The sequence below is a fragment of the Coregonus clupeaformis genome, chromosome 27 (genome assembly GCF_020615455.1).
Source record: "Coregonus clupeaformis isolate EN_2021a chromosome 27, ASM2061545v1, whole genome shotgun sequence".
Taxonomy (NCBI): Eukaryota; Metazoa; Chordata; class Actinopteri; order Salmoniformes; family Salmonidae; genus Coregonus; species Coregonus clupeaformis.
This window is the reverse complement of record NC_059218.1, coordinates 42,479,694-42,489,693: the sequence shown is the minus strand read 5'-3', so window position 1 is coordinate 42,489,693 and position 10,000 is coordinate 42,479,694. Positions and strand designations below refer to the sequence as shown.

At 44.9% G+C, this 10,000-nt stretch overlaps 1 protein-coding gene across 1 annotated transcript in view; it reads right to left on the bottom strand.

The window, feature by feature from the left end:
- The window catches only part of tiam1a (TIAM Rac1 associated GEF 1a), a 165,545-nt gene that overhangs the window by 103,111 nt on the left and 52,434 nt on the right, over nucleotides 1-10,000 (bottom strand). Inside the window, exons 2-4 of the mRNA XM_045207950.1 lie at nucleotides 8,100-8,183; nucleotides 3,710-4,421; nucleotides 3,631-3,667 (exon numbers count right to left, since the gene is read on the bottom strand). Coding sequence (XP_045063885.1) covers nucleotides 3,631-3,667; nucleotides 3,710-4,408 — 736 coding nt within the window. The 5' untranslated portion in view covers nucleotides 4,409-4,421; nucleotides 8,100-8,183. The remainder of the gene's footprint in view (nucleotides 1-3,630; nucleotides 3,668-3,709; nucleotides 4,422-8,099; nucleotides 8,184-10,000) is intronic.

The window sequence follows — 10,000 nt, the reverse complement described above, 5'->3', positions numbered from 1 at the left end:
CATCAGGTCCTAATGGCCTGGTACTCAGGGCTCTATTGTCCCTCTACCCATCAGGTCCTAATGGCCTGGTACTCAGGGCTCTATTGTCCCTCTACCCATCAGGTCCTAATGGCCTGGTACTCAGGGCTCTATTGTCCCTCTAACCATCAGGTCGCTAATGTCCTGGTACTCAGGGCTCTATTGTCCCTCTAACCATCAGGTCGCTAATGGCCTGGTACTCAGGGCTCTATTGTCCCTCTACCCATCAGGTCCTAATGGCCTGGTACTCAGGGCTCTATTGTCCCTCTAACCATCAGGTCCTAATGGCCTGGTACTCAGGGCTCTATTGTCCCTCTACCCATCAGGTCCTAATGGCCTGGTACTCAGGGCTCTATTGTCCCTCTACCCATCAGGTCCTAATGGCCTGGTACTCAGGGCTCTATTGTCCCTCTAACCATCAGGTCCTAATGGCCTGGTACTCAGGGCTCTATTGTCCCTCTACCCATCAGGTCCTAATGGCCTGGTACTCAGGGCTCTATTGTCCCTCTAACCGTCAGGTCCTAATGGCCTGGTACTCATGGCTCTATTGTCCCTCTAACCACTCTGACATCAATGCAATCGAAAATCACATCAAACACATCATCAAAACAGCATCATGCTTTTTAAAATTCACTGTTAGCCTCACTGTGATCAATCAATTTGAAGATAGAAGTTCAACAACGGGTTGAAACTGATTGGAAAATATTGTCTTTTCTGGATGTTGTTTCAAAGACAAAACACAACGAAATGGACAGCGCTTTCTAAGGTGATGATTAATTCAAAGCATTTAAGACATCGCATCTAGACATCATATCACATTATGCATATGCATAGACCTACTGTATACAGTGGGGGAAAAAAGTATTTAGTCAGCCACCAATTGTGCAAGTTCTCCCACTTAAAAAGATGAGAGAGGCCTGTAATTTTCATCATAGGTACACGTCAACTATGACAGACAAATTGAGAATAAATTTTCCAGAAAATCACATTGTAGGATTTTTAATGAATTTATTTGCAAATTATGGTGGAAAATAAGTATTTGGTCACCTACAAACAAGCAATATTTCTGGCTCTCACAGACCTGTAACTTCTTCTTTAAGAGGCTCCTCTGTCCTCCACTCGTTACCTGTATTAATGGCACCTGTTTGAACTTGTTATCAGTATAAAAGACACCTGTCCACAACCTCAAACAGTCACACTCCAAACTCCACTATGGCCAAGACCAAAGAGCTGTCAAAGGACACCAGAAACAAAATTGTAGACCTGCACCAGGCTGGGAAGACTGAATCTGCAATAGGTAAGCAGCTTGGTTTGAAGAAATCAACTGTGGGAGCAATTATTAGGAAATGGAAGACATACAAGACCACTGATAATCTCCCTCGATCTGGGGCTCCACGCAAGATCTCACCCCGTGGGGTCTAAATGATCCCAAGAACGCTGAGCAAAAATCCCAGAACCACACGGTGGGACCTAGTGAATGACCTGCAGAGAGCTGGGACCAAAGTAACAAAGCCTACCATCAGTAACACACTACGCCGCCAGGGACTCAAATCCTGCAGTGCAAGACGTGTCCCCCTGCTTAAGCCAGTACATGTCCAGGCCCGTCTGAAGTTTGCTAAAGTGCAGTTGGATGATCCAGAAGAGGATTGGGAGAATGTCATATGGTCAGATGAAACCAAAATAGAACTTTTTGGTAAAAACTCAACTCGTCGTGTTTGGAGGACAAAGAATGCTGAGTTGCATCCAAAGAACACCATACCTTCTGTGAAGCATGGGGGTGGAAACATCATGCTTTGGGGCTGTTTTTCTGCAAAGGGACCAGGACGACTGATCCGTGTAAAGGAAAGAATGAATGGGGCCATGTATCGTGAGATTTTTGAGTGAAAACCTCCTTCCATCAGCAAGGGCATTGAAAATGAAACGTGGCTGGGTCTTTCCAGCGTGACAATGATCCCAAACACACCGCCCGGGCACCGAAGAGTGGCTTCGTAAGAAGCATTTCAAGGTCCTGGAGTGGCCTAGCCAGTCTCCAGATCTCAACCCCATAGAAAATCTTTGGAGGGAGTTGAAAGTCCGTGTTGCCCAGCGACAGCCCCAAAACATCACTGCTCTAGAGGAGATCTGCATGGAGGAATGGGCCAAAATACCAGCAACAGTGTGTGAAAACCTTGTGAAGACTTACAGAAAACGTTTGACCTGTGTCTGTCACGCCCTGGCTCTGGGGACACTGTTATGTTGAGCCAGGGTGTGTAGATTTGTGTTGTAGTTCTAGTTGGTTCATTTCTATGTTGGCCAGTGTGGTTCTCAATCAGAGGCAACGAGTGTCAGCTGTGGCTGGTTGTCTCTGATTGGGAACCACATTTAAACAGGCTGTTTTCCCACAGTAGTTGTGGGATCTTGTTTCTAGTTTGGTTTGTGTTAGACCGTGAACTGTCACGTTATCGTTTTGTTTATTTTGTCAATATATCGCCTAATAAAGAGTATGTTTGCCTGCAACGCTGCGCCTTGGTCCTCATCTCTAACCAACGATCGTGACAGTGTCATTGCCAACAAAGGGTATATAACAAAGTATTAAGAAACTTTTGTTATTGACCAAATACTTATTTTCCACCATAATTTGCAAATAAATTCATTAAAAATCCTACAATGTGACTTTCTGGATTTTCTTTTCTCATTTTGTCTGTCATAGATGATGTGTACCTATGATGAAAATTACAGGCCTCTCTCATCTTTTTAAGTGGGAGAACTTGCACAATTGGTGGCTGACTAAATACTTATTTTCCCCACTGTATATGAGCCCAAGTCCCCAAAAAATTGATTTTGATTTTGGCGTTTATACAATACATAGCCTACCACATATTACACACCGCAGAAAAACATTTTAAAAAATGGATTTAAGATGTCTTTGATACATATTTGGTCTTGCCTATACTCCAAAATTAAACAAATTCTAGTAATCTCCTTTGAGTGTGGACTGTATTATTATTATGCATACTGGATGGACTGGTTACCTTATGCTACGCTCCAAACTTGCTTCATGCAGTCCATATATTACTGTATATGTTTTGATTTCTAAGACATTCTAAGGTGTGTACCATTCTCACCCAAAGTTGCCAATCTAGCGTGCAGGACCTGTTTCAAATGATAACTTTTACACTCAACATAGCTCGTATGCGCACTCGCTGGGGAAGTTCAATTATATTCTTCTTACTATTAAAATCATGTTATATAAAATAACGGCAATGAATTCATGATAATATCTTGTCCTACAGGCTTCCATTGGCTCATAATCAGATAACATACAGTAGGCCAACAGACTATGCTACTCTGTTCTTATGAAAATACATATTATTCATATCATAATGTTTCTTTAGACCTGGCTAAAATAAATAACTTGATTTATTGTGATAGTGTATATTAAAATAGATGTAAATTATTAGACTTTGTTAAAATGTAGATGTTCCAAAGGAGCGTATCAGCGGCTTGTATGCGTGGAGGCCTGGACATGCTCAACATGTTTATGTTAATTAACGGTCAGTCATTTGTGTGTGAGTGTGTGTGTGTGTGTGTGGGCCTGCGTGCATGAATGCGTGTGTCCTTGCTTCCACGTACCTGCAGTTCCTCTGGAACAAGGTAAGGCCCTCTCTTCCTCCTCCTCCTCCACCTCCTCCTCCTCCTCCTCCTCCTCCTCCTCCTCTTCCTCTCCTCCATCTATAATCTCTTCAGTGGAGGTCAGGTGGTCCTGGCTGAGATCTGATAGAGAGAACTCCAGACTGTCCTCTCTCCACATGTCAGCTGATCTAGACCTCTTCTTCTTAAAACTCCCTCCTTCCCTCGGCCCCTCGCTCACCCTCTGGAGGTACCGCACGTCTCCATCCATCCCTCCATCCATCCCTCCATCTCTCTCTCTCTCCACATCAACCCCCTCTACCAGGTACATCATCCCTCCTTCTTCCTCTCCTCCTTCACGTTCCAGAGCGATCGTGTCCGCCTCTGAGGTTTCCGGAGTAGGCGTGGCTAAAGAGGGGTCTCCGGTGAGGTCGTCGTCGTCGTGCGGGAAGGACTCGGAAGGCCTCATCGTCATGGCGACGCGGTCAGTCCAATGGGGGTTGATTCCAAACTCTCCCAGCTCGTCTGTCTGGTTAAAAGGTTCCAGGCCGTTCTCCACTAAGGATTGTGGGATACTGGGCGTGCTGGAGGAGCGGGTGCTGGCTTCGGAATTCCGGTGTTCTGATTTTCCTGCCGAGGGTCGTAGGGAGTGTCGACTGGGATTCTGCTGCTGATGCTTGGTGGAGAGGCGGAGGGATCGGGACGTGTGCTTTCGGGACAGGTGACCTTTCTCGTTTCCGTAGAAACCGCTGTCACCATTTTGACTTTCCACATTCCCCATGATTCAGCTGTGACTGAGGTGAGAGAGAGAGAGAGAGAGAGAGAGACAGAGACAGAGAGAGAGAGAGATACTGAATCAAAACTAATGTACAATTCAAACAGGGTCTTGAAATAGTCTATCTTGTAGAACTTAAAGGACTGTTCTAACCAAAACAACGCTGATCCTGGAAGAAAACGTTGACGTTTTATCTGTTTTCAACCCTATCCTACTGCCTCCTGTAACCAGTTTAAATATGACTACAAAACAATGATGATATCTAAACTATTTGAAAGTTTCCCACCTCTTCTGTTGTGAAACTCTAAAGTGTATTTATATAATGTTGAGTCAGACACTGTTACTGTGCAGTAGGTCTACTCTGTAGTTTGAGTCATAGGTCACTAAACCTGATCATCAGGCACTGAGTGGGAAGACATCAAGAGTCACAGGGAGAGAGAGAGTGTGGGGGAGAGAGAGAGAGAGGGTGGGGGAGAGAAGGTGTGGGAGAGAGAAGGAGTGGGAGAGAGAGAGAGGGTGGGGGGAGAGAGAGAGGGTGGGGAGAGAGAGGGTGGAGAGAGAGGGTGGGGGAGAGAGAGAAAGAGAGAAGAAGAGAGAGAGGGTGGGGAGAGAGAGGGTGGGGGGGGTGGGGGGAGAGGGTGGGGGAGAGAGAGGGTGGGTGGGAGAGAGAGAGACAGAGAGAGAGAGAGAGAGAGAGAGAGAGAGAGAGAGAGAGAGAGAGAGAGAGAGAGAGAGAGAGAGAGAGAGAGAGAGAGAAAAATTTAGAAACCTATCCAACAAAAAACATAGAGACCCAGAAAACCTGAGCCTACGCCTTCACAATGGTGAATCACTAAAACAATACAGAAATACACTACGGAGATGTATGGGTAAACCACTTCTCCAATCTGTTTGGCCCTATACATGATCAAATGCAAATCTTAGAATTAACTATTAAAGACTACCAGAACCCACTGGATTCTCCAATTACATTGTATAAACTACATGACAAAATACAAACCCTCCAACCCAAGGCCTGTGGTGTTAATGGTATCCTGAATATATATATATATATGAAATGATAAAATATACAGACCACAAATTCCAATTGGCTATACTTAAACTCTTTAACATCATCCTTAGCTCTGGCATCTTCTCCAATATGTGGAACCAAGGACTGATCACCCCAATCCACAAAAGAGGAGACGAATTTGACCCCAATAACTACCGTGGGATATGCGTCAACAACAACCTTGGGAAAATCCTCTGTATTATCATTAACAGCAGACTAGTTCATTTCCTCAGTGAAAACAATGTACTGAGCAAATGTCAAATTGGCTTTTTACCAAATGACCGTACGACAGACCACATATTTACCCTGCACACCCTAATGGACAAACAAACAAACCAAAACAAAGGCAAAGTCTTTTCATGCTTTGTTGATTTCAAAAAAAGCTTTTGACTCAATTTGGCATGAGGGTCTGCTATACAAATTGATGGAAAGTGGGGTTGGGGGAAAAACACACAACATTATAAAATCCATGTACACAAACAACAAGTGTGTGGTTAAAATTGGCAAAAAACACACACATTTTTTTCCTCTGGGACGTGGGGTGAGACAGGGATGCAGTTTAAGCCCCACCATCTTCAACATATATATCAACGAATTTGCGAGGGCACTAGAACAGTCTGCAGCACCTGGCCTCACCCTACTAGAATCTGAAGTCAAATGTCTACTGTTTGCTGATGATCTGGTGCTTCTGTCACCAACCAAGGAGGGCCTACAGCAGCACCTAGATCTTCTGCACAGATTCTGTCAGACCTGGGCCCTGACAGTGAATCTCAGTAAGACAAAAATAACGGTGTTTCCAAAAAAGGTCCAGTTGCCAGGACCACAAATACAAATTCCATCTAGACACCGTTGCCCTAGAGCACACAAAAACTATACATACCTCGGCCGAAACATCAGCGCCACAGGTAACTTCCACAAAGCTGGAACGATCTGAGAGACAAGGCAAGAAGGGCCTTCTATGCCATCAAAAGGAACATAAAATTCGACATACCAATTAGGATCTGGCTAAAAATACTTGAATCAGTTATAGAACCCATTGTCCTTTATGGTTGTGAGGTCTGGGGTCCGCTCACCAACCAAGAATTCAGAAAATGGGACAAACACCAAATTGAGACTCTGCATGCAGAATTCTGCAAAAATATCCTCTGTGTACAATGTAAAACACCAAATAATGCATGCAGAGCAGAATTAGGCCGATACCCGCTAATTATCAAAATCCACAAAAGAGCTGTTAAATTCTATAACCACTTAAAAGGAAGCGATTCTCAAACCTTCCATAACAAAGCCATCACCTACAGAGAGATGAACTTGGAGAAGAGTCCCCTAAGCAAGCTGGTCCTGGGGCTCTGTTCACAAACACAAACAGACCCCACAGAGCCCCAGGACAACAACACAATTAGACACAACCAAATCATGAGAAAACAAAAAAATAATTACTTGACATATTGGAAAGAATTAACAAAAAAAACAGAGCAAACTAGAATGATATTTGGCCCTAAACAGAGAGTACACAGAGGCAGAATACCTGACCACAGTGACTGACTCAAACTTAAGGAAAGCTTTGACTATGTACAGACTCAGTGAGCATAGCCTTGCTATTGAGAAAGGCAGACCTGGCTCTCAAGAGAAGACAGGCTATGTGCACACTGCCCACAAAATGAGGTGGAAACTGAGCTGCACTTCCTAACCTCCTGCCAAATGTATGACCATATTAGAGACACATATTTCCCTCAGATTACAGCGATCCACAAAGAATTCGAAAACAAACCCAATTTTGATAAACTCCCTTATCTACTGTGTGAAAAACCACAGTGTGCCATCACAGCTGCAAGATTTGTGACCTGTTGCCACAAGAAAAGGGCAACCAGTGAAGAACAAACACCATTGTAAATACAACCCATATTTATGTTTATTTATTTTCCCATTTGTACTTTAACTATTTGCACATCGTTACAACACTGTATATATACATAACATGACATTTGAAATGTCTTTATTCTTTTGGAACTTCTGAGTGTAATGTTTCCTGTAAAGTTTTATTGTTTATTTCACTTTTGTTTACTATCTACTTCAATTGCTTTGGCAATGCTATTTATTTATTTTTTATGTTTTTTCTCTCATTTTTTCCCCCTTTTTTTTAGGGGGTAGATCATGTTTAATATTTCAGATAGATTGTAACTTCCATCAATGTAATTCTCTGCATCACTTCCAATCCCCTATATGTTTTTTTTCTCGCAAATGCTTTGGCAATGTTAACATTTGTTTCCAATACCAATAAAGCCCTTAAATTGAATTGAGAGAGATAGAGAGAGAGAGAGAGAGAGAGAGAGAGAGAGAGAGAGAGAGAGAGAGAGAGAGAGAGAGAGAGAGAGAGAGAGAGAGAGAGAGAGAGAGAGAGCGAGCGAGAGAGAGAGAGGAGAGCGAGGGGGAGAGAGAGAACATAGAGAGAGAGAGCGAGAGAGAGAAAAAAAGACAGTTTCCAATACCAATAAAGCCCTTAAATTGAATTGAGAGAGAGAGAGAGAGAGAGAGAGAGAGAGAGAGAGAGAGAGAGAGAGAGAGAGAGAGAGGGAGAGAGAGAGAGAGAGAGAGAGAGGGAGGGAGGGAGAGGGAGAAGGAAAGAAAAGTCTACCATTGGGTTTGTACCTGTAGTAGAGCGGTGGTGTCACTGGGGTCCTCTCTGTTACCGTGTCTCTCATCCACCACATGGTCCTCAACTGACGCTCTGAACTACAGAGACAGAAAGATGAACAACACCTTTAAGACGGATTCGCAATAGGGAGAGGGAGATAGAGGAGAAAGATGGACCGCATAGAGAGAGAGGGGGAGACTGTAGGGAGAGAGGGGGGAGAGGAGCAAGATGGACAGCATAGAGAGAGAGAGAGGGAGACTGTAGGGAGAGAGGGGGGAGAGGAGAAAGATGGACAGCATAGAGAGAGAGAGAGGGAGACTGTAGGGAGAGAGGGGGGAGAGGAGAAAGATGGCCAGCATAGAGAGAGAGAGGGAGACTGTAGGGAGAGAGGGGGGAGAGGAGAAAGATGGACAGCATAGAGAGAGAGAGGGGGAGACTGTAGGGAGAGAGGGGGGAGAGGAGAAAGATGGACCGCATAGAGGGAGAGAGGGGGAGACTGTAGGGAGAGAGGGGGGAGAGGAGAAAGATGGACTGCATAGAGAGAGAGAGGGAGACTGTAGGGAGAGAGGGGGGAGAGGAGAAAGATGGACCGCATAGAGAGAGAGGGGGAGACTGTAGGGAGAGAGGGGGGAGAGGAGAAAGATGGACAGCATAGAGAGAGAGAGGGAGACTGTAGGGAGAGAGGGGGGAGAGGAGAAAGATGGACCGCATAGAGAGAGAGAGAGGGAGACTGTAGGGAGAGAGGGGGGAGAGGAGAAAGATGGACAGCAAAGAGAGAGAGAGGGAGACTGTAGGGAGAGAGGGAGATAGAGGAGAAAGATGGACTGCATAGAGGGAGAGAGGGGGAGACTGTAGGGAGAGAGGGGGGAGAGGAGAAAGATGGACAGCATAGAGAGAGAGGGAGACTGTAGGGAGAGAGGGAGATAGAGGGGAAAGATGGATAGCATATAGGGTATCTGCCCTGGAGTTACACTGATGCATAGAGGCACATGAGGACAGAGTAGGATGGACAGCATGGATTGAGATTAGAGAGAACACACACGCACAAACACACACACACCACCATTTTGAAAACAAAGCCTGGCATTGTAGGAGCCTGAGGCCTGTACTCATATGGAAGTCAAAAACATCCTCACAGAAGAGGCTTTGAACATGCCATGTGGCCGGGGCTTACCAGTAATGGCACATACAGTACACACATACAGAGAGAGAGAGAGAGAGAGAGAGAGAGAGAGAGAGAGAGAGAGAGACAGAGAGAGAGAGAGAGAGAGAGAGAGAGAGAGAGAGAGAGAGAGAGAGAGAGAGAGAGAGAGAGAGAGAGAGAGAGAGAGAGAGAGAGAGAGAGAGAGAAAACAGAGAGAGAGGCAGAGAGAGAGACAGAGAGAGAGATCAAAGAGAGAGAGAGAGAGAGAGAGAGAGAGAGAGAGAGAGAGAGAGAGAGAGAGAGAGAGAGAGAGAGAGAGAGAGAGAGAGAGAGAGAGAGAGAGAGAGATCAAAGAGAGAGAGAGAGAGAGAGAGAGACAGAGAGAGAGAGAGAGAGAGAGAGAGAGGGGGTTAGTGTGACTTAAGATAGCAGCTAAAAAAGCTAAAACTCAGTTATGTCATTTTCTCTGGCAACATGACTTAATTTTTACTAATCCTAGTCTGCCTCCCAAACGGCACTATTCATGACCAGGACCCTGTGGGTCCTGGTCAAAAGTAGTGCACTATATAAGGAATAGGGTGCCATTCTCTGGTCTAAAGTAGTGCACTATATAGGGAATAGGGTGCCATTCTCTGGTCTAAAGTAGTGCACTATATAGGGAATAGGGTGCCATTCTCTGGTCTAAAGTAGTGCACTATATAAGGAATAGGGTGCCATTCTCTGGTCTAAAGTAGTGCACTATATAGGGAATAGGGTGCCATTCTCTGGTCT